Genomic DNA, 25,460 nt, shown 5'->3' with positions numbered 1-25,460 from the left:
TTTTATGTTAAATTTTTATTAATTTTTAATTTAATCCTTCAATTCTAATTTGTATACATAATATTCTCAATTCAGTCTCTCTATTTTTTATTTTTATTTTATTTTTTCTTTTGCTCTCTTGTCAAAGTTTTTATAGTATTCAATTGTATTCCTCATACCAGGTTTTTTTTATTTTTATTTTTTCAATAAGAATAATATGAACTTTGATTTGATTTTTTTTCTTTTAATTTTTAATTTTTTGGCCTTCTGTTAAATTTGTTATGGTCTTTAATTTTATCTTTCAAATCAAGTTTATGCTTTTTATTTTTTCAATAATAATACTAGTAATAATGGTAGATCATTCTAAATTATAATTTAGAATAATAAATTCTAAATGAATATAAAATTTGAATTCTATTCAAATAAAATGGAATAAAAAATCAAATATAAATTAAATTTATTAGATAAATCTAAATGTATTAGATGTAGTATATTAATTAAATGTAATAGGTAATTAGATGTAGGATATTTGGTGTAGCTATTCATAAATAGGATCTAGATAGTGTATGGCAATACCGAGACAAAAACAGAATATGGATATAGTCAAAAGGTAAAATTTATCTTTGCCAAAAAGAAGAAGCAATAATAATAGTGGTGATGATTATAACAACTACAACAACTGCAATAATAATAGTGGTGATGATTATAACAACAACAACAACTGCAACAACTTTAACACCAACGACAACGACAACAAGAAGAAGAATGATAATACTAGTAATAGTAAGAGTAGTCTTCAAATTAAGTTAATATTTTTTGTTATTTTAATAATAGTAGTAGTAATAGCAGTAACAACAATGCTTCTAATAATAATAATTTTAATAACAGTAAAATAACAAAAACACCCCAAAGGATAAAAGAAACAACACAACAAAAATAATGGTAATTCTATTTTTCATATTTTTTTAATAAATAGTCAAATTACACATTCGCCTTTGAAACCAAGAAATATAAGTAACTGGAGTCACGAGTATTATAGTCATTTAACTTAGGTTGTTTTTGTTAATTATATGTTTGATTGATAGTGATAACATAATTTAATATTTAAATAATAGTTTTAATTTGAATAAATACTAGTACATTAGGGTTGTAAAGCAGTTTAGGAAGTGCAAGTGATGACTTTTAGTAGTGAAAAATAAACTTTCATTGTATAATTTTATTTTTTGATGTCTCTTATTTTATTATAGGTTGCTCATGTTGTTTAAAAATAAGCAACGTATTCTTAGCTTTAATTAGTGTTGTTACACATTTATTATAATCATTTTCATGTAATTTCTAACCCCATTTCAATATATAAAAATTATTTTTTGTTCAAAAAAATAGTTCAACTCTTGTGGCAAAGCACTAACACCAAAGCTAGTAATATATGTACTAAAACTCCTTAGCATTTCACTGTAGCAATGAAATACCGAGGCATTATATACTTTAGTCCTTAAAAATACAAAAAATATGAGAATTATTTTTTTTAATTTTCAACATATTTTTTTTCAATTTCATCCTCCAATATTAGGTTTACTAGGTATTAGACTTCATAATTTGTTTTGATTTGCTTTATATGGAGTTATCTTAGTCTTTTAATTCGAGTTGACTCGGGTAATTTTTTTCTTTTTTTATTTGATTTTATTTTTAATTTAATCATTGAATATTGAGTTGATTGGAAATTAAAATTTATAATATTTTTTTTACTTTCTTTATAGAGGGTTATCGCAGTGTTATAACACGAGTCACAGGTTAAGTCGGTTCACTTTAGTTTTATTTTTTAGTTGATCTTTTTTCAATCTCATTCTTCAATTTTAGGTTAACTAATTGGGTCTTTATAAGTGTGATATTAATTGTTTTTGAAATTTTTTTACTCAAAAATGCATCAAAATAATATATTTTTTTAAAAAAATTATTTTCGACATCAATATATCAAAACAAACAAAAAAACATAAAAAAACTTTAAGCAAAATAAAAATTAATCTTATGACCCGGGTTGCGAGTTTGTTTTGTTGACTTGGATGCTGTTTTGGTTGCGAGTTTGTTTTGTTGACTTGGATGTTGTTTTAGTTATTATTTTTTTTAATTTTATCCTTTAACATTATGTTGATTGTCAATTGAGCTTCATAATTTATTTTAGGGTTATCTTGATCTCATAACTGAGGTTTAGAAAATTAACCAGGGTCGATGTAGCTTATTTTTTAGTTGAATTTAGTTTTTAATTTTATTATTCAACATTGAATTGATTAATAACTATGTTTAATAATGTATATTTTTTAAAATTTATTTTCTATTATATTATTAGGGTTTCATGATCTAGGTAGTGGATTTAACAAATTAACCTAAGTCCATCCGAGTCGATCTAATATTTTATTATTTTAATACTTAAAAAAATATCATTATAATTTTTTAATTAAATTATATTTTTCTCAATCATCTAAGTTATCTTTTAACTTATCAAATTTAATAAATCAGATTAAATCAATACCTATAATTTTTTTTTTTACTAAAAAACACCTTCACATCAACACTCGAATATTTTTTAAAAAACTTAATCGGACCCCAGCGTAGCCTAGCAATTATTTAGTTCACACTAATGGCTATATTTGTGGTTTAAATTTGGACTATCCGGTTCTTTTGATTTGGTTCATTAACCAACTTTTCATTAGCTGAATAATCTATGAAAAACTGACACGTGTCTCTTTTTTAATAAAAAGATGCTAGTTATATATCTTATGGTTAAACTCGTAATTTTTTTAAAAATAAATAAACTAATTTCTTGTGGTTGTATGATAGATTGCCTTACATTCATAATCGTAAAATGATGAAGAGATGCTAGTTATATATCTTTTTTTTTTTAAAAAAATTATAATTAATAACTTGTTATATCAATTAATATATTAATCACTGGTTATGTTTTTAAAACTCTTCTATTTCTTATTATTAATCAGAATTAAAACTTGTTAATAAAATTTCTTCACAAAAATACGTTGAAGAGATACAAGTCATCTGTATTTTGAAGTTGTCATATCTTCTAGTTAAAAATAGGTAATTAGATATTAAAAAAAATAAAAGTTGTTGTTTAGAAAAGAGTTGTTTTGAATTTGATAAATTAAACGTCACAATTTAGCATGGCATTAACTCGCACTTAATTTAAATAACATTGCAAGAGAAAACAACTTACATTAATTTTATACTTAATTTACAAGTGTTATTTATCGAAACATAATATTTGTAAAGAACAAATATATTGCTGGGGTTAATAGAAAAAAAACCCTTATTTATTAATTTAATTGAAATCAAACACTATAATAAAATTCAATTACAGTAGAGAATTGATTCCAAAAAACTCTAAAAATGTCTGATAATATTTTTAAGAAGATTGTTGTTATTATTGTAGTAATAGATTATTTTTTCTATGAAGTGCTGCAGGGTAATTTTAAAAATCAAATTTTAATTTGTTTTGTTATAAAAAAAGTAGTTGTTTGTGAGAAAATCAATAATTTAAATTGTCAAAAATAAATATACTTTATTAGATGAATTTTCAATTTTTTTACTACTACATATATTTTTTATTTCGACAAAACATATATTTTTATTAGAACATGATTTTTGAACAAAAAACTAGAGGCCATTAAAATAAATATTAATTAAAATCTAAATCATTTTAATTAAGGAGGGAAAATGTATCTTTTTAATCAACACTCCCTCTCCTTGTTCATTTATTTCTTTTGTGTTTTGATGAAAATATTTTTTTTATGAGAATCATTGTTTTTCAAAATTTTTATTAGAACATGATTTTTGAACAAAAAACTAGAGGCCATTAAAATAAATATTAATTAAAATCTAAATCATTTTAATTAAGGAGGGAAAATGTATCTTTTTAATCAACACTCCCTCTCCTTGTTCATTTATTTCTTTTGTGTTTTGATGAAAATATTTTTTTTATGAGAATCATTGTTTTTTTAAAAAAACCTTATTATGATATGAAAAAAAAGTTTGATTAAAAAGAGAAAAAATCATGATCCAATAATTTATACTCAATAAGAGAAAGAAATAATTAATTTGAAAAAATCATGTAAAAACCTTACAATACAATTTTTTTATTTTCAATTAATATTCACAAATTATATTCATATATAATAATTCAATCTTATTTCAAAACTATAGAATAATTATACTCAATTGTGAATTATTATATATGAATATAATTTGTGAATATTAATTGAAAATAAAAAAATTGTAAAAACCTTACTTTATTCTCAATTGAGTAAAAACCTTACAATACAATTTTTTTATTTTCAATTAATAATTCACAAATTATATTCATATATTTTCAATTAATATTCACAAATTATATTCATATATAATAATTCACAAAGTGATTGTTGATATGATTATAAAAAAAATCAATCTTATTTCAAAATTATAGAAAAATTATGGTACAAATTATATAATCATCAAATTCAACGATGAAATAGTAAAAAATAATAGCTAGAAGACAAAAAAATACTGTAGAATTAAAAATGCCATCCTTTGTTGGTTTCTGTTTTAGTCGTTAGTTTATAATTTTAATTGTTGTTACATGAAGTCACGTGAAGATCGTGTTTCTTATTGCCGCCCAAATGGTATTTTTAGAAAATTTTGAAAACTTTTCTCCCTTTGAATTAGTTTTTTTATATATATTTAGATTTTTTTAATATATTAGTATTAAAAATAAATTAAGTTAACAGCTCATTTTCGCTACATTAAACTCTTGTCTGATATTCTTGAAACAAAAAAAATAAAGAGAAGAAAATTTGTTTGAGAAATTAGCTACGAGCTTAAAGTTCAGGGATTGGTCCCCACCCGGCGCCGCCCTAGTGCTGGGGATGTACAGTGAAGTGGCTCTATTTTTAGCTTAAAAGTTGTCTCCATGTTAAATTTACACCTATAAATGTCTATCCATTTTAACAGGTCTAAATCCACGAATCCAGGACCACTGATAAATAGATTCTCGTTAATTTACAGACACAGAGGGCGCCCCTTATCTTAGTCGTGCTGGATTTTCCCAGCAGTTTTTAAAGCTCACTAAGGACCACTACGAATTTGAAAATTGTTCTATAACCTTAGATGACCACCACCTTATCTTCTAGGTCCGCTGCTGGCCCCCCTCCCCTCCGTTTCTCTCCTCCACTGGGAACTTTAGGCGCTGAAACATGTTCTGCAGTTCGCTTGTATTATATCTGCCCAGGCCGACCAGTATGAGAAATCAACGAAGCATGAAATTGATTAATAGATTTACTTGTAATGGTGGATGTCTTATCAATTAAGCTTATTTTCCAATCTGATTATATATACATCTACTATGCAGCTGGGAACAAAGAAAAGAAGAGAAAAGCTTCAAAGTAATTCAGAAATGGTCTGATCTTCATCAGAGGTTGGCTTGTTTTTTTATTTTCTAAATTTTCCCCGACACCAACAGATCTCCTAACCAGAGAATTTTGAGGCCCATTAGCCCCTTCGGCGGTGCATGCATATCTTCATGCATGCATGCTCTCACTTGTCTTCCAATGATTATTAGACTAACTTGGTTATTGTCGTCAGGAGCTAGTTGAAAAACACTGGTCAGAGTTTGAAACTATGTATCATCACTAAGCAAGAGATTGGTCTGACGTTAATCTGATGTACGTGGGACGACGTGGAAGATGGTCCTAGTTAATTACTATTTCTCTTAGTAAGCGTCTGGTTTTCCAACTCTTTGTGCTAGGAGAGCTAGCTAGAGACCCTTGGTTTTGGTCAATATTCTACGTATGATAGCTCCTATTAGCCTAGCTGCCAAAAAGGTTTTCCTTTCGTCCTAGAGTTGCTTCAGAATTGTAAAGCTCATGGTAGCGGATGATGAGTGCATGCTGGAGCTCCTCGCAGCACAATTTCAAGTGTTAATTTCCATCTAATTGCCTACCTGTCATTGGGTCTAAGGGAGCAATTTTACAGCCCAGCCACGGGGTTAGGTGATAGTTGGGCCTGGGATTGATTGAACCTTGAAAACACCAGACGGGATAATTAAATTTAACACGTTCTTGATGGTGGGTTTGAAAACCATGTTCTGGGAAATTACCAGATCGTAATTTTGAAATCTTGAAGGTGCTTTGAGTTCAATTTTCATGCCTCTCTTTTATAGTAAAAAAAGGATGTATAGTGGTAATTAAAGCATTAATTAAATTACATGATCACCAGTTTTAATTTGGTTGTCTGGTTATGCAGCAGGAAAGAACATTTTCATAAATTTAATCAACTGTCAATCTTGGCGGGGATCTTCACTAAATTGGCCTTTAATTATCAAGTGCTACCTAACACAACAAACTTATATTTCACGAGAAAGCACCAGCTGATTCATGAGTAATGACCATCCTTAATTTTACCTTTCATGTACCATGCATCGATACGATCGGATCCCCTTTTTTTTCTTTTCCAACACTCACCTAATTTAGCTTTAACTTTATATAGAATTGTTTTAAGGTTAGCGGGAGATTCTGTAGAAATTGTTTTCTTAAATTGTTTTTCTAAATGTTTTTTATTTTAAAATAATATTTTTTATTTTTAAAATTATTACATTAAAACTATTTAAAACTTTTTTAAAAAAATATAATATTTTTTATTTTTAAAATTAGTACATTAAAACTATTTAAAACTATAAAAAAATATATATATATTTTTTTTAAATCACGATTTGAAAGCACTCCCAAGCACACGCTCGTTATGGCAGTCCCAAGTTGCAGCTTTATTCAATGGCATAGGTTTTTTTTTTTGGCGAACTGTTTAGTACTAGCTAGTAAATTATTTCAATGCAGGCATCAAATGGTTCTGGGAAGGGCTCTTGCCTCTTGCACTACTTTCATGGAATTGGAAAATGGGTTTTACTTTTGCTACTGTTTTTCTATTTAAGGAAAAAATAATTAAAAAAAAAAGCATGCACGCACCATCTTGTTGAGTCTATATATGAATATATCTAACCTTTTTCATTTTGTCATCTCAAATTTCATGATGGGTCTCCGGCCAGCTGCTATTAATGATATATGATGTGTTGTTATCACCAATTCAGAAAGAAAACACCTTTAATTAATGCACAGGATCAATATTCTTCAATATCAAAGAGAGAGAAATGTGGAGCTAGGCATGCTGCAGTGACCTACCTAGCTCTGTCTCATATTTCTCTTTCGCTCTTCTGGGCTCCATGTGTTCTCTCCTCCTCACTCCTCTCTACAGTTATCCCTTGACGTTTTGGTTTCTAACGATCATGTCTCATGGAGGAGGACAGCGGATCCCCTCTCTCTCTCTCTCTCTCTCTCTCTGGCCTCTGCACAGTACGGACTCCCTCTTAGAACCGAGCCCCACATATTACAAATTCAAGCGCTAGCAATTCAACAAGCCAACCCTAGATACTGATAGGACCAGCCCTTAGACCTCAGCCCACTTCCAATAGGAATTGAACAAGCCTACACACAGAGGGAGCGAGAGGGAGAGAGAGAGAGACAGCTTTCTTCTCTGCCACGTACTGCTGTACTGCAAGTTAATTAAGGTGGGAAAAGAGGGTGAAACGAATAGGATGAGCCCAGCAACTTACTTTCTTTGACAGGGTGTGTGTCTTTTATTGGGTGCAATTACAGATGGCAGGTTTTTCATGTACTGGAGTGGTCGTATGCCTCCTCTTTTTAGCACCGTGCCTGCCTCGCCTCACAGGTAGATTCCTATATATGACCTGTGTATCATTTAATTTCATATAGAATATGGTTTCACCTATGACTCATATACGTCTACAGTGCTGCTCCCAATAGTTGATTTCTAATTACTATCTTGGACGAGTCTGATTGCATGTACGTAAACATCAACATTACCAAATCTAATATAAATCGTACTTTATATCTTAAAATATTATTTATTAATTTAAATTATTAAATTTATATAATTTTTTAATAAAACACTTGAGCTTTATCGATTAAATAATTATAAATTTAAATTTTATTATTTTTATTTTCCATTCTAATTAAAATCTAAATAATAGCACGATATAACATAATCCTATACAAATTTTAAACTTAAAGGGTTTTTGTTTTAAGATTATATTAAACAATAATATAAATTATATTAAGAATTTTTTTTTTTATTAGTAAATCTCTCTCCTTCCTTTGAAACTTTATAATGACATAAATATTAAATTTTCGTTAACTAATTCTGTGTGATTTTCCAGCTAAACGTATAAGTTTAGTAAAAATGGCAGCGAGATTCATGGTGAAGATTAATATAAATACATTGAAACTAAGCTTTCTTTTTATTTTATTTTTGAGAAGGAAGATTTATATTTTATATATTTCTGCATTTATTTTATATGTGATTTGTTACTGAGAATTAATGACTATTTGCAGTTTCCAACACTATCTTTATTGATATTTATTATTAACCTGTCGCCAATCGTACAAATATCCATCATATATATTTAATCGGAAGAAACAAACGTGATCAATTAATAAAAGTTTAAGATGCATCATACTGACTTAAAAAGAGAGGTAGAACCCAAAAGAAAAACCGGAAGGACCACTAGTGTTTTTTTACCCTAATATTAATAAATAATCGGAAAGTCATTTAAGCCCCCCTCAACGTGTGTTTTTCTACGTACATACATACATACATACATACATAAATACATACATACATACGTGAATCAATGTCACTAGATACCACCTGGTTTCCAAGTCAAGAAATGGATTAGTGCATGGAAAATCAGGGGCAATACAGGGCCCTTAATAAGTCACCGGAAAAGTTTATACACATATTAGAGTGTGTGAGTGTGTTTTCATGGTCCGACGGGAGGAGATCCATTCCGGAAAAGAAATTAAATAATAAGCTAAAAGACTAGAGGGAATTCACTGTTTATCGCTGTGTGTTATAACCTTTTCTTCTTCTTCTTTTTTTCATTTTTTGTTTTTTCTTTTACTTTTATTTTTTACATTTTTTTTGTTTTTTTGACTGAACTAAATTTATCTTTGTCAATTTTATTTTTTTAATATTAAACTAATTAAAATTTTTATTTTAAGATTTTTTTAAAATATTATGGATTGTTATAGTATTTTTACACATGATTTTTCTACTTTTTTAAAAAAATTATATTTTTTTTAATATTAAGCTGATTGAGAATTTATTTTTTCTTTAAATTATTGTTGATTGCTATAGTATTTATCGACATAATTGTTTTTTGTTTTTATGATTTTTTTAAAAATTATTTTTTATTTTATTTTTTAATATTGAGCTGATTAAGAATTACAGTTACAGTATATGAGTGAAGCATCATAGCTTTCCTTTTAAATTACTGTTGATTGCTATAATATTTTTTCTTACATAATTTTTTTATATTTTTTTTAAAATTATTTCTATCAATTTTATTTTTTAATATTAAACTAATTAAAATTTTTATTTTAAGATTTTTTTAAAATATTATGGATTGTTATAGTATTTTTACACATGATTTTTCTACTTTTTTAAAAAAATTATATTTTTTTTAATATTAAGCTGATTGAGAATTTATTTTTTCTTTAAATTATTGTTGATTGCTATAGTATTTATCGACATAATTGTTTTTTGTTTTTATGATTTTTTTAAAAATTATTTTTTATTTTATTTTTTAATATTGAGCTGATTAAAAATTACAGTTACAATATATGAATGAAGCATCGTAGCTTTCCTTTTAAATTACTGTTGATTGCTATAATATTTTTTCTTACATAATTTTTTTATATTTTTTCTAAAATTATCTCTATCAATTTTATTTTTTTAATATTAAACTGGTTAAGAATTAAAATTATAAATAAATTCAAGTAAGACTAAATCATGTTGGAAAAACACTATAACTTTTCTCATAAATACCATGGATTGATATAGTTTTTCCTCGTATGGTTTTTTTTCTAGTTTTTTTTTGTGTTTTTTAATGTTTTTTTTTTCAAAATTATCTTTGTTAATTTTTTTTAATATTAAACTGGTTAGAATTTAACTTTGTAATAAAACTTAATCATATGGGGAAAGCATTGTAGCTTTCCTCACAAAACACTGTGGATTGCTAGTCTCTCTATATAGTTTTTTTCTTATGATTTTTTCAAAATTTTCTGTCAATTTTATTTTTTAAATATTGTGCTAGTTGAGAATTATAATTATAAGTCATTACAAATAAGACTAAATCATATGGGGAAGCACTGTAGCTTTCATTACAAAACACTATGAATTGTTATGGTATTTTCAGCATAGTTTTTTTTATTTATGTTTTTTGGTTTTTTAATTTTTTTCAAAAATTATCCTTTTTTATTTTATTTTTTTAATATTGAGCTGATTGAGAATTTAATTTTGAAATTTTTTTCTTTAAAATATTGTGAATTATTGCAGTGTTTTTCCACATGATTTTTTTATGATTTTCTCCAAAATTATCTTTATTGATTTTATTTTTGTATATTGAGTTGATTAAAAATTATAATTACAATAAAACCAAATCATATGGAGAAAGTGTTATTGTTTTTCTCACAAAGCATTGTAGATTGCTATAATATTTCTGTAAATGGTTTTTTTATGATTTTTTCTAAAATTGTCTTTCTCGATTGTATTGGGAAAAAACACTGTAGTTTTTCTCATAAAAACATTGTCAATTGCTATAATATTTTTTCTCATGGATTTTTTCCTTTCAAAATTATATTCGTTGATTTTTTTAATATTAAGCTAGTAGAAAATTTAGTTTTGTAATTTTTTTCTTTTTTACTAACAGAAAAACTAAATCATGTGGCGAAAGTACTATATTTTTCCTCACAGAACACTATAAATTGTTATAAATCATTTTGTTTAATCTTTAAGTTTTTTATCACCAATACAATATTTTTGTCTGTCATGAAATATTGGCTCCATTATATCTTTATTTTATATTACTTATCTAGTATTAATTCACAATTATAATATTGTCAAATACATTTATTTTATAAGCTTGCAAGAACATTATCAAATACATTTATTTTATAAGCTTGCAACAGCACGTGAGCATACCATCTTGTTATCACATATCTTAGTGATTCCCAATATATATTAATCAATGAAAAGTTAATGCATAAAAATTATATATGAACATTGGAATTTATGGTTAAGTATTAAAATATAGATATGAATGAAGGTTTATTTGTTTTTATATTTTAAAAATATTTTTTAAAATATTTAAAATATTTTTTTAATATTTTTAAATTAAGATGTAAAAATATTAACACGGTTAATTTAAGCATGGAATTTGAAAAGGTAGCGTATGGAACAATGTATAGATACATATACAAAAACAAGTAGAGGCGGTGGTAGAAGTGTAGGGAGTACTGATGATGATGAGGACGTCAAGCTGGGCAGGCGTGAGAAAGGGAAGGCATAGTGTCAGTACATGAAGGAGCAAGCAGCTGTTCTTACTTCTCAGTCGGCGGGACCACATGCATGAATGGAATGGGGCTGGAGGCCTTTGATTCCTTTCCAATCTCTCTTTCATATAATTTCAGGATTGCCACCCCACGCCATCTTCTTCCTGTGGCAACCGACAGCATGCCCTCTCTCTCTCTATATTAGACAGACACACACACCACCTTTGTTTGCACCCCCAAAAGTGAAGCAGAGACGAGCTACAACAACCTTTCAGTTTCTTCTCTTTGCTGCCCCCTAAAAGAGTAGCTAGAGAAAATTGACTCCTTCCCCCTACCCCTTACCCACGCCTCCTCTCCTCTCCGCCACCCGATACATCAGTACTCGTCTTTCTTTCTAATTATCTCTCGCGCGTGGTCCTTAATTTGCTGGCCAACAACAAGTATAACACAAACGTTATATACAGATTAGATAGAGTAGCTAGCTAGTGATTGTAATATGAATATGGATAATATGGATTGGAATGGCAACTTCAGAAGCTTTGTTTCTCGACCAGATCAGACTTCCTTTAACTTCCTCCACAACTATGCCTATGACCCGCAGTATCCAGGTATGCACGTAATCATCAACCTTAATCATTAATTGTAGTGAAGAGATCTCCTCACCATTAAAGAATTCCATGCATTCACTTACCACCCAATCATACAATCTGAATCTGCATTTATATGTGTGTGTGTGTGTGATCACCTTGCTTTCAAATTGAAGCATGCATTGCATGGAAGCAAAAGCAATCATGCTTCAACCATTACTACCTAACTATATATCCATCATCATACCTCCTACTTATTATACTATCATAAATTAATAATTAGCAAGTGATTGTTTCCCACACACACACACACACACGTATGAAATGTTAATGTCTCGTTATGTATCGATCCTTCAGGCATGGACATGAAGCACCCAGCAATATTAGCAGAAAATGCACCCAACAGATTCGTCCCGACCGCTCTGGACAAGATCACCAGCTATGGGAGTCAAGAGAAGAAGAAACGATTGACAAGTGACCAGTTAGAGTCGTTGGAGAAGAGCTTTCAAGAAGAGATCAAGTTGGATCCTGATAGGAAAATGAAGCTCTCTCGTGAACTAGGGCTCCAGCCCAGGCAGATTGCTGTTTGGTTCCAGAATAGACGTGCTAGATGGAAAGCTAAACAGCTCGAGCGCTTATATGACAACCTTAAGCAGGAGTTTGATTCTGTGTCCAAAGAGAAACAGAAGCTTCAGGAAGAGGTTAATTGCTCATGTCATGAATGTGTTGTATTTTCTAACAGGAATATATATATCGACCTCTTCCCTTTTCTTCTCAGCACCCACCTAGCTAGGTAGTCCACGGACTCCATATTTAATTAGAACCTGAACCTCCCAACTTCTATGCTCGACAACCGAACTTAAACATATATATATAAATTAATGAGTAATTTTAATTAAGTTGGTTATGGATGTCAGGTAATGAAGCTGAAAGCAGTGGTGAGAGAACAAGCCACCAGGAAGCAAGTCTCAACAGCAGGGTACACAGAGATATCAGGGGAAGAGACAGTAGAAAGCACATCAGTTGCTGCAGCAAGTCGCAAGCTACGAGGACAGAGTCACCACCAGAGCAACGCAGAACACTGCAACTATCTTCTCCATGTGGATGAATACAACCCAGTTTCATCTCCTTACTGGGCTCTTTTGCCATCTTATCCTCAATAATCACTTCAACACCTGCTCCATAACTCTTAAATATCGGGCTAGCTAGCTGTTATTATGATATATACATATATGGACATTGTTCATAAATATTATTCTTCTTAGGGGGTTAATTAATTTAGCTCATAATTTAACCTTTAATTATGACAATGTTAATTAATTAATTAATTTCCTGTTTAAGTACATCGCACCCTCATCATCTCTGATTATGGTTAAGTCAGCATATATATTATTCAGACCAATCGAGCTGCATTGACATTTCCTGTTAAAAGGCATATCTCCCGCATATATATATATATATATTCACAGGTCAGGCTGGGCTCGTCCTTCCTAGCCAGCGCTGTGCTTTTCAACATCTTCCGTACTATGCATATCCCTCTCAGTTCCTTCAATGACGAGATATGCTTCATGTGACCTACCCTTCTCCTAGTACCGTATGAGTCTCTGTTTGAATTAACGGAAATGGATAGACAAGAACAACGTAATTTGTTTCCATAAACAGAGCAAGAAATCTATTAAAAAAATCATTTTCCCAGTTCTCTTAGAAAAATAAGGTTTTATGTTATATTTATGTTATACAACAAGAAAGATCATTGTATAACATAAATATTTAATAAGTTGTGTTGTTTTCAACAATAACGTAATTAATTTGTGTCTATTATACAACATGAAAGATCGTTGTACGTAGAGGATGACACAAATCAAACCTTCCTCCTAGAAGGCCTTCATTTGCATTTACATGAACATGGCAGTTTGTAGGAGAATAAGAAACATTTGCACCTGGTTGTTGAAGACAAATAACCAAATCACCGATTGACCTCTCCCTCATTCATCACACCATATCAAGTATACATGTAGCTCATGTTAAAAGGAAAAATCCATTAATTTTTAAAGATTAACGTTATACAGTTTTCATTAAAAGGCCAAAATGGATGAAATATTAAAAAAATTTGTTGTTAAAAATATACGGATAATCTTATATTTTTAGAATTAACATCAAAGTTTTTAATTGTTAAAAATAAATCAATAAAATCTCTTATTTTTTAGGAATTAATGTTATAATTTTTAGCTAAACCCCCAAAATCAATGAAATCTCTTATTTAGAGATTGATGTTGATTTTTTTTTTGTTAAAAAGCTAAAATCAACAAAATCTTTTATTTTTAAGATTAATGTCAGAGTATTTTTGCTAAAGGGTCAAGATTAATGAAATCTTTTATTTTTAGAGATTAATATCAAATTTATTGTCAATTATTCTATTTTTAGGTTCCAAAATTAATTTTTTAAAATAAATTTCAAATTATCTTAGCATGTATGGAAGAAATTTAGAAAAAACCACAGCAAATTTTATCTTTTAAAATGATGCAATAAAAGTGATATCTATATTTTCTTAAGTATAATTAATATTTTGTTTAAATCTCTAATATCTATGTTTATTTTAAAATTTCTAGTTTTTTTAATTATTAAATAATAAATTTTTTAGTAATGTTTTTTTTTATAATTTAGAAGATCTCGATCATCTTGAGAGCAAAAATCTTGATTCTCCACTAATGTCACTTCTTTGAAGAAGACTATTTCCCTCAACATTGATATTTTCCTGATTTTTCTTTCATTTTCTTGGTTAACCATGAAAGATTTAAAGGTTCCTCTATTGTTTCCATCTAGAAGTTGAGCAGCTCGATCTTCTTGTTTTTGTGCTAAGTCACCCATTGTTTCTGTATATTAGCTCTAGTTTCTTGCATGTCCTCTCGTATTGTTATTCCAGAAAAGAATTCATTGATATTGCTTGATTCCCACATTTTCTTTTTCAACCTTATTTATACACTGCAATCTTACATTCTATGTGTTAATTCTAACTAACTGTAACTAATTCATTAAGATAATATTTAAAAATATGGTAGTAATTAATTTTTTTTGTTTTTTTATAAATATTTTAAAATAATATATTTTTAATAAAAAATTATTTTTGACATCAACCTATTAAAATAATATAAAAATATTAATTTAAAATAAAAATATTTAAATTTTTTAAAATAATTTTAAAATACAAAAATAAATATACTTTAACTAAAAAAAGTACAACTAAAACCATGTGCCAAATTCCTACTAACTACTCTCATTGTATATTTTTCTCATGGATTTTTGGGTGAAAATTAAATCAAAGAAACAAAATAAAAATTACAAAAAATAAAATAAAAAAACAAGAGATCTAAAATTAGATAAGAAAATTGAGAAGGAGACGGGTCATTATTCTTGCTGCTGCTCTTCAACGGAGACGACTGGTTTTTACGTCTTAGAGAGAGCACCGTTGTTTTGGTTTCTAGAGAGAGAAAGGATACACGAAAGAGGAGGGATGGAATTTATCCATGGTCTTCTTGTAATTAGATGAAAAGTGAAAGATGATTTTTGTCCGAGAAAACTCCTTAGGAGAAGTTTTTCGGCTAAGAGAAATTAATGGAAAAATCCAAAAAACATTTAAAAGAGGTTTTCCAAGGCAAAGTATTATGGTTAAAAAAAGGAGTGTTTTTTTTTTTTATTATTCTTGCTGCTGCTCTTCAACGGAGATGACCGGTTTTTACTTCGTAGAGAGAGCAACGTTGTTTTGGTTTCTAGAGAGAGAAAAGAGACACGAGAGATGAGGGATGGAATTTATCCATGGTCTTCTTGTAATTAGATGAAAATTGAAAGATGATTTTTGTCCGAAAAAACTCATTAGGAGAAGTTTTTCGGCTAAGAGAAATTCATGGAAAAATCCAAAAAACATCTAAAAGAGGTTTTCCAAGGCAAAGTCTTATGGTTAAAAAAAGGAGTTTTTTTTTAATATAATTATTACTGATAATTTGCTATCTTTATTAGGAGTTTAAATATCATAAAATTATAAATATTAATCAACAATTCCAAATATTCAAGTTAAGATGACTTTTGGCACGTGGATTTTAAGACTTCAAGTATTATAATGAAAAAAAAAAAGTGAACATGAAGAAGTTATTCAAGACAAATTATAATTAATAGAAAAGGAAAGAGGAAATGAGGTTGAAAGTGTACTACGTGGATTATTATGTGAAAATTATTATAGAAAATCTATGAAAGGATTTTATATAAGGGAAATAGAAAGTTTTATCCTGAACGGAAAATCATCGTTCAATTAAAAAAAAAAAGATGGAATAGTCTTGTTTTTAAAATTTTTTTTTTATGTATTTTTATAATAAAAAAATTATGAATAGTGTTATATAAATAATCATGATATTAATTATTTTTCAAAATAATTTTCTTAAAAAAATATAAAAATATATATTTTTTAAAAATTATCTTTAATATCATTATATTAAAATGATTTAAAAATATAAAAAATTAATTTTTAATAAAAAATTTAAATTCAAATAGATACATAATTTTTTTGGGGGTAAAATAAAAAAAATATTTTAATTTAAAAAAAAGCGGTTAAAAAAAGGCGGAGAAGAAGAAATAAAAAAAGAGAGAGTAGAAATGGCAGTTGAAGTAACAAACAAATAAAAGGAAATCATTTGTGGAATGGAAATGTTTTAAGGTGACTCTTCATCATTTCCGAACTGACGACGGCACCTCACTATCACAACAGCCAAATTATATTTATAGAAAATAAAAAGAAAAAGAAAGAACTTTATCGAAACTGGATCCGAACCCGAATCCTACGCAAAAGAGTAGGAAGGCAGATCCATTTGTTTACCCTTCTAACCTCTAATCTAAAAATGGATGAGCATCGGCAGCAGCAGCAGCGGCAAGTGAAAGTAGAAGAGGAGGATCGGAGCAGCAGCAGTGATAGCGGAGACTACACTTCGGAAGACGAAGGAACCGACGATTACAGGCGCGGCGGCTACCATGCTGTTCGAATCGGCGACAGTTTCAAGAACGGACGATATGTCGTTCAGAGTAAGCTTGGTTGGGGTCATTTCTCCACCGTCTGGCTCGCTTGGGACACTCAAATTTCCGTACTCTCTTCTTTACCTTTTTATCAGTTTAGAAATTCAGCGACGATTGCTTTTTTTTTTTTTATGGATCTGGGTTTACATTGCGTGTGTTTAATAAAGACGGAGGCATGAATTTTTAGCCAACAACATCAGATCGTTTAAGTCTCAATATTCTATAATTCGACCTCCTGAATTGAATTGATAGAGTTTAAAATTGTTGTTGGGATTAGTCAGATATATGAATCACTTCTCACCATTTTGTTTTCTCGTTTGTAAAAACTGCCTAAACAAATTTTTATTTTGATTACCCTTATGAGCTTTTGTGGATCTTTTGTAATAAATTTTCTTTATCGGGTCTCTGATGATGTTTTTTACTTGGCCATAAAAATTGCAGCGATATGTAGCTCTCAAGGTACAAAAAAGTGCTCAGCACTACACTGAGGCAGCCATGGATGAGATAACCATCTTGCAGCAGATTGCAGATGGAGATCCTGATGATAAAAAATGCGTTGTAAAGCTTTTGGATCATTTTAAACATTCGGGCCCGAATGGTCAACATGTTTGTATGGTTTTCGAGTACCTGGGGGATAATCTTTTGACCCTTATCAAATATTCTGATTACCGGGGACTGCCTATTCACAAGGTTAAGGAGATATGTTTCAATGTCTTAGTAGGTTTGGATTACTTACACAGACAGCTTTCTATCATTCACACTGATCTGAAGCCAGAGAACATATTGCTATTAACAATGATTGACCCATCAAAGGATCTTATAAAATCTGGTGCTCCTCTTATTCTTCCGAATAGTAAGGATAAGTCTGCATTTGAGTCTGGGATTGCAAGATTAAATGGAGACTTGTCTAGGAATCAGAAGAAAAAGATTCGAAGAAAGGCTAAGCGAGCAGCTCAGGGGTGTGTGGAGAAGGAAGCGGATGCAGATCCTGAAACATCTGCTGCAGAAGAGTTGTCAGCTAATGCAAAATTAAATGAGGGTTCTACTGAGGAGCAGCCTACTAGTTCAGAAAATGCAAATAGATTATCTGATGTTGATCGAACAAGGGGCACTGGATTGGGAAATCAGGGTACTAAGAGGGGGAGCCGTTCCAACAGGCAGAAGTTGTTGGCCTCAGTTGATCTGAAGTGTAAGTTGGTGGACTTTGGGAATGCATGCTGGACATACAAACAGTTTACGAATGACATTCAAACTAGGCAGTACCGTTGTCCAGAGGTGATCCTTGGATCCAAATATTCTACATCTGCAGATATGTGGTCCTTTGCCTGCATTTGTTTTGAGCTGGCAACTGGTGATGTACTTTTTGACCCTCACAGTGGTGACAACTTCGACAGGGATGAGGTAAGGATTTCTTTTAGAATTGTAATCATTCGTGGTCTTTCTTGTAATATTTCTTGTAAGTATTAACTGCCCCTCTCTTAACACACACATGTGCCCATGCACGCACATGTTCATTTCAAGTTTGTTAACAGATGGTTTCAAATCCTTGGATTGAATACTGATCAAATCTCATACAACATATATTATATTTCAGAACAACATAAGTAGGACAACAGATAGTTTCAAATCTTTGGATTGAATACTGATCATATCTCATGCAGCATATATTATATTTCAGAACAAAATAAGTAGGAAATTCTGCATCGAGTGCAATATTTGAGTGCATGCTGTAATTGATGCTTTTTTATGAGTATAGAGTTGTCAAAATCCTGGATGTAGGATATTTTCTGTATATTCTGCCCCAGCAGATGTTTAATTTTATCAAAATATTTTTTAATCTTGATAGGATCCGTTGGGATGCTCATGTTTTATTAAAAAAAAAAAAAGAGAGAAAAGCAAAGCAAAGAAAACAATAACAAAAGGGTTTCAGTATGTGTATGCAATGATGAGTGTTAACGAGAGATCATAGGTCATGAGAAATATAATTGCAAACGAGATATTCTGCTGGAATCTTTTGCTGGCTGAGGATAGAGATCTTGATTTAAGCCTTTGAACTCACCCCAGCTAAGCCTGGTTACCTGTAATCCAACATTTTCCTAGTGGAGTGACGAGTTACCTGATTAATGCATGTATAAAAAAAGTCATTCAAACACAGTTTTGACGCACTGTTTTGAACATCATATAACTTTATGAAATTTTGTTTTCAACTTCAAGGGTTGTGGGCTCTCTGTATCGTTTTTATAATTTGTCATCATTTCTCTATGCTTTGCATACTACCCATGAAGATTGTATAGAGTTTAAGTGATTTAAGTTATCTCCTTTGGGAAAATAGGTTCAGTTGCTCTTTCGTGGGCATGTCCATGTAGATTTAGTTTCCACAGTTATTTTGAGTCTGCCCCTGGGCATCATTGTTAAGTTCAGCTTAACAAGATTGAGAAAGAATAGAAAGAAGATATAACAGAAATTGAGAAAGAACAGAAACAAGAGAGAGCAGAGGAGAAGGAGCAGAGAAATGAGATTAATCTTCTGTATTTTCTTGTTCTCCACCACGTTTCCATGCACCAGTTTATATATAATGGTTTTCCCTCCAATTACAACTGATTTAACCCCTTTATTCAACTACTAATTACTAACTAACTCAGCATCTAACTACCTCCTAACTAATAGCCATGCTCTTCACGTTTTCCACATTCAGCACATGCTGCAATTCTTTGATTGAAGGCCAGCAATTCTGTTTTGCACTGGAAGCAGTACTAGAGGCTTGCATTCTTTATTTGTAAGCTAGTAACCTTAATTCCATGGTAACTTGAATCGTAACAATACCCTTCCCTTGAAAAGAACAAAATCTGGAAACTGCATGCTCAATTCCTTCTAGGTCTTCCTATGTTGCCTCCTTATGAATACATGATATCATTTAACCAATCTCACAACAACAACCTTGTTTCCTTTCTTCTGTTTCTAAGAGTTCCTCCTTTTCATCCTCCTTTCCCTTAATCAAATGAATCCCTTTAACACTACATTTGTGTCCAGGTACAAATTTATCACCACATTTAAAACATAATCCAAGTTTCCTTCTCTGTTCATAATGTGTGTTTTTAGATTGTTTTGAACTATATTGCTCATCAACTCTATACTAGTTGAAAGGTTTATAAGGTGTAATACCTGTTGGTCTTTCATTGTTAAATGAAGAATTAATTCTGGAAGTAATTATGCTTCTTCTTGCAACTGCAACAACTGATTCTTCCTGCCATTTTGCCTGATCAAAGGCTTGTAATAAGGTAGCAGGCTTGAGAATCTTTAGCATCGGTTTAATCTCTTCTTTCAATCCACTAATGAAACTAGAAATATAGGGGGACTCAGGCAATGAAGGATTCAATAAGTGCATTGGTGACTTTAACTCTGCAAAGCTCTCCACATATTCATCAACATCACCTTCTTGCATTAGTTTGTTAAAGTCCTCTACTATATCAGCCCTATTACCAAACCAGCTGCATGTGGCTCTCGAGAATTCCTCCCGATCCATTGAACATTCCACACCATACATATAACCTTCGAGCCAATTTTCTGCTTTACCTTCCAAGTAAAGAGAGGCCAGTTACCTGTCGTTGTGAAGGAGTTGAATTGAGCTTAAAAAACTTCTTGCACTTCCTCAACCATCCACTAGGATTTTCACCCCAGAATGATGTAAGTTCTATCCTTGGAAAAGATGGATTATACACAACTCTTTGATGTTCCTGACTACTGGTTTGCTCTCCCGGAATGTGACCCCTTCCCCTTGGTAGCATTCTTTCTTGATTATCCATTATTGGTGTATTCAATATTCCCCTGGAGTGGCTTCCCAAATCCTTTCCTGCCATTTGACTAGCAAGAAATGTTTGGAATTGTTTTGATAATGTTTCAATCTGCAAACTGATCTGATCAGTTCTCTTGTTTTGCTCCACCCATTGTTCTTGCCACTTGCTTTGTTGATCAGCCATTGATTCTTGAAATTCCTGGTGAAGGCCTTGCATTCTTTCATCCAATCTCTTGCAATGTTCTTCAACATTTTCCAATTCGTGATTTTCCACCATCTTTATTGGATCTTAGAGCTCTGATACCAATTGTTAAGCTCAGCTTAACAAGATTGAGAAAGGACAGAAACAAGAGAGAGCAGAGGAGAAGGAGCAGAGAAATGAGATTAATCTTCCGTATTTTCTTGTTTCTCCAACATGTTTCCATTCACCAGTTTATATACAATGGTTTTTCCTCCAATTACAACTGATTTAACCCCTTTATTGAACTACTAACTAACTCAACAACTAACTACCTCCTAACTAATAGCCATGCTCTTCATGTTTTTCACATTCAGCACATGCTTCAATTCTGTTTTGTACTGGAAGCAGTACTGGAGGCTTGCATTCTTTATTTGTAAGCTAGTAACCTTAACTCCATGGTAACTTGAATCTTAAAAATCATCCACCTTTATTAGGTTGATTGCTAGTAGTGACTCTTATTACAGCACTTAGGTAATGCTGATGACAGAAATCTTCTAGAAAGTACGTAACTGAGAAACTATAATGGCCACTTTGCGGTGGGACAACTATTTTCGATTGGTAGATAGAAATAGAATGTGCTGGAAACAACAGTTAGAACCGCTTGGTCTTTAGTGGTGTTATTGTATGGCTGAAAGGAATAGAGAGAGAAGATCAAAGAATTCCCTATAGAAGAGGGATTAAAATAGACTAAAGAAAGAAGTCCGTAAGAAATAGTCAAAGCGAATGACAATTGAAAAGTTTGAATAGCAATTCTCAATTCAATTCATAATAATTCAGATTAAAACATAGAAAAGGTGCTCTTAATAGGCACCAAAACCCTAGTAGAATTCCTTTCAAAAAACCAAAGTAAATAGTAGCAATTAAGTCCTTTAAATTCTAACCTGAATCAAACAACTAAAATAAAACAAGGGGGAAATGGCCCAATCTGTTTTTGGTTTTTTGTCCAAGCAAATGCAAGCTTTTATATTCAATTGTTTTAAGGGGCTTATTGTTGTACCTCTTAATTCTTTGTACTCGTACCATGCACTCATGTCTTGCTCGCAGTCCCAAAATTTGTTTGATTTATTTACATCTCACATCTTTTTTACTTTTAAGGATTAGGTATCTAGCCCAATTTTGATTTCAATTGCATAAACTCTGGCCTTGGTTTATCTTTTTCTTTGTTTCTTTTTTAAATATGACTTTCCATTGCTGAATATAGTTTTCAGTCTTGTATTCTTACTTTTCTATGTTATTATGTTTCACTTGTTAAGCGACTTATTAGAGGTATGCTGGCTATGAAGATTAAAAAATAATAAAAATAAATAGTTAAGAGTACGTAATAGGGGTGAAGAAGTGCAATTTTAAGGATGTTTGGTATGAGTTTAGAAGACTACTAGGTACATTTTGAATAATTTCAATTGAAAAATACGGTACAATGTGTGTATTTATACTGAACTGTAATGGCAAGGTGCAAGTATAAAATAGACTGTTATAACTTTGAGGAAAGAAGAGACAGAGGTAACATCTTTCCCCTGGGATTTTCTTAAAGATACCCTTCTAATGTTGACAACAAATCCTCTTTGGTAATAACCATTCTTCTTTTATGTCTAATGCCAGATTCCCTTTACTTTTAAATGTATGGTGCATTTCATTTGGGAGAGTAGATCAAAGTAGTTTTGGTCAATTGCTCTTCTTTCTAGCTGTCACTACATGCACCCAGTTAGAAAAGGCACGTCGTTCAGGATGATTTTCATTTGCCTTGTGCTTTATATTTAAATTTCTTCCCATGTGTTCTGAGGATATCTATCACTTCCCTAAGCATGTGATCAAAGTAATTTTGGTCAATTGCACCTCTTTCTAGCTGTCACTATATGCACTTCACCCAGTTAGAAAAATAGCGTCTCTCTGGATGATCTTCAGTAGCTTTGTGTTTTATATTCAAGTTTCTTCCAGTGTTCTCTGAACATGGAAGGATATCTATCACTTTCTTGATCATGTGGAATTGGAAAGATGTCACAGTTTTGTGGGGTTGAATGTATTTTGTATTTGCTAAATGAGCTATTTTAAATGTGCTATAATTTGGCTTTTTTGATTCCAGTCAGGCTTATTTGACCATTAATTTTATGCCCTTTTCTCAATCTGTTTCAGGACCACTTAGCATTGATGATGGAGCTTCTTGGAATGATGCCGCGGAAGGTGAAATTCTTTCATTGCCACTGTATGATAAGTTTATGTCATAATGTTGTCACATATAACTTCAATATATGGTCTACTGTTTACCAGATTGCCTTGGGTGGCCGCTATTCCCGGGACTTCTTTAATAGATATGGTGATCTGCGGCACATACGAAGGTTGCGTTTCTGGCCCATGAATAAGGTTCTCATGGAGAAGTATGAATTTAGTGAGAAAGATGCAAATGAAATGACAGAATTCTTGATTCCTATCCTTGATTTTGTCCCTGAGAAGCGGCCGACTGCAGCTCAGTGTCTTCTTCATCCATGGATTAATGCAGGCCCTAATGTTTTGGAACAGTCTGGTCAAAACCAAGCTTTGGAAAGTCTAGATTCAGAGAAAAAGAAGAGGGAGAAAGATGAGAGGGAGGCAATGGAGATTGGACTGGGGAATATAGCTATCAATGTAGAATCTAAAGGAGTTAAAGATCCTACTTCCAGTAGTGTAAAGCTATCCCAAGCAACTACAAGCAGTTCATCTAGATAACAATCTGGCGTATGCAAATAGCAACTTGGTCCCTCTCAACCGTCCCTGTGGAGTTGTCTGCAATAGCAGCTGGCAATCTTGCAGGGCATAATTACTTCCTGTGATGATTTTGCATCCATTTTTCAATCTTGATGGGCATTGGAATGTGGTTATGGGATTGGACGGAGCATTGGCTTGAGAAGAATACTTCTCCAGAAGACAGAATTCTCTTTTGAGCACAGCCGGAGGGGTTCATGTGTTTTCTTCAACCGCTGAACACCATAGGCTAGCAACTATTGCCTTCTCACGAACTCCTGCATGTGATATTGTTAATTTATGCGATTCATGTACTCGATGGCTGACATATTTGATACTACTACAACTATTAATACATTACTTAAATCCTACACATTTTTTAAGCGAGGAAACTTGGCCGTTTCATTTGTCATTCTTATTCACAAAAAAGAAAATAGAAAAAAGATAACCCCTCGTTTCATCGTAAGCACTGTTTTCTAATCTGTAATTTATGAAATTACAGGAAAAAAAGTGCTATAAAATGCAAATTTTAAGAGGGTTAACACGCCTATCCCTTATTATTATTAGCTATTAAGTAGCCAATGCAATTGTCTTTGGGCTTAATCATCGAGGACTTTATTTCAAGAAACCATGGAAATTGAGGCATTCACAACTTCTTTAGGGCATCCTATGTACGCCTTGGGTTGTTCTGGGTGGGAACTGCGGAAGCATCCTCTCTAGTTACTCTAGTAAAATTGACTCTTCTTCTGTTTTTTTCCATGTATTTTGTAACTATCAAATAGGAGTTAGCATTTCGGTTAGGTTTTTGATTGAAAAACCAACCAAACTGAAATTTGTAATTTTTAAATTATGAACCAAACTGAATCAAGCAACCGCTTCAAACTGACTATTGCATCTCTCTTTTTTTTTTTTCCCTTCCAAAACTGGCTAAACAAGTGTAAATTTAATTGGGCTTGGCTTTTTCTTAACTTGTTTAGGGTTTTTTAGAAGATGGGCTTAAGATGTGATGATTTCTTTTTATTATGGGCCTTCACATTATTATTTTTTTCACGCAATATTTTATTAACAATCCAACCACAGTTATCATTTTTTCATGTTAATAAATCATTCCCTTTTAATCCAACGAAGAATTAAAAAGGAAAAACCTAGCAACTTCATGTCGTTAGTTATTCAACTTTCTGTGTTACATATTCAGTTTGGTATTTTCATCCCTAATGATAATAAAACCACAAAAAAACAAGGCTTCATCACCATTTTGTCATCATTGCTGGAGCCATCGCCATCTTCCCTCGTTTTTCTATGAACTGTTCATCCATGTTAGATGACATTTGCAGAATTGTCTAAACAATCTCCATAATTAATTATCTACATGCTGCAATTAATGGATGGAAATGAGTTACTGTAATGGTTATTCTCATAAGGTGCTAGAAGATGTGTCCATTGACATTAAGATGGAGCTGTAGAATAAAAGAGTGAATATGTATTAGAAATGCATTCACTTTTTTGTTTTTTAAAATTCTTATAACTGTTAAAAATTTATATTATTATTAATTTCAGAATTTATAAGATATGTTAATAAAAAATATAGATTCATATTTCTTTAATAAGAGTTCATGCATATTATGGAGAGCAAAACAAATCAG

General features: G+C 31.0%; 2 protein-coding genes across 3 annotated transcripts; both read left to right on the top strand.

Annotated features, from left to right (window-relative positions):
• Positions 1-11,647: 11,647 nt before the first annotated feature.
• LOC105121774 (putative homeobox-leucine zipper protein ATHB-51) lies at positions 11,648-13,181 on the top strand. Its single transcript, XM_011020561.1, has 3 exons — positions 11,648-12,031; positions 12,368-12,711; positions 12,928-13,181. The coding sequence occupies exons 1-3, from the start codon at positions 11,920-11,922 to the stop codon at positions 13,171-13,173; spliced, it is 702 nt and encodes a 233-aa protein (XP_011018863.1). The 5' UTR covers positions 11,648-11,919; the 3' UTR covers positions 13,174-13,181.
• Positions 13,182-16,679: 3,498 nt separating this feature from the next.
• On the top strand, positions 16,680-24,204 carry LOC105121771 (SRSF protein kinase 2-like). 2 transcript variants are annotated; one of them, XM_011020558.1, is made up of 4 exons: positions 16,680-17,136; positions 17,510-18,469; positions 23,233-23,280; positions 23,368-24,204. In XM_011020558.1, the coding sequence occupies exons 1-4, from the start codon at positions 16,897-16,899 to the stop codon at positions 23,800-23,802; spliced, it is 1,683 nt and encodes a 560-aa protein (XP_011018860.1). In that variant the 5' UTR covers positions 16,680-16,896; the 3' UTR covers positions 23,803-24,204. The 2 variants fall into 2 exon arrangements, with proteins under 2 accessions (XP_011018860.1, XP_011018861.1); XM_011020559.1 differs by having other exon boundaries at positions 16,995-17,077.
• The last annotated feature ends 1,256 nt before the right edge of the window (positions 24,205-25,460 follow it).

Source organism: Populus euphratica, unplaced genomic scaffold (assembly GCF_000495115.2).
Source record: "Populus euphratica unplaced genomic scaffold, PopEup_1.0 scaffold46.1, whole genome shotgun sequence".
NCBI lineage: Eukaryota > Viridiplantae > Streptophyta > Magnoliopsida > Malpighiales > Salicaceae > Populus > Populus euphratica.
This window is presented reverse-complemented; position numbering and strand designations above follow the sequence as displayed.

Bases quoted from the DNA above. Each gene is read 5' to 3' on its own strand.
- LOC105121771 (XM_011020558.1), top strand. From the start codon at position 16,897: ATGGATGAGCATCGGCAGCAGCAGCAGCGGCAAGTGAAAGTAGAAGAG. The intron at 17,137-17,509 runs GTACTCTCTTCT...TAAAAATTGCAG, and splicing joins CTTGGGACACTCAAATTTCC to CGATATGTAGCTCTCAAGGT. The intron at 23,281-23,367 runs GTGAAATTCTTT...ACTGTTTACCAG, and splicing joins TTGGAATGATGCCGCGGAAG to ATTGCCTTGGGTGGCCGCTA.
- LOC105121774 (XM_011020561.1), top strand. From the start codon at position 11,920: ATGAATATGGATAATATGGATTGGAATGGCAACTTCAGAAGCTTTGTT. The intron at 12,032-12,367 runs GTATGCACGTAA...TCGATCCTTCAG, and splicing joins CTATGACCCGCAGTATCCAG to GCATGGACATGAAGCACCCA. The intron at 12,712-12,927 runs GTTAATTGCTCA...TATGGATGTCAG, and splicing joins AACAGAAGCTTCAGGAAGAG to GTAATGAAGCTGAAAGCAGT.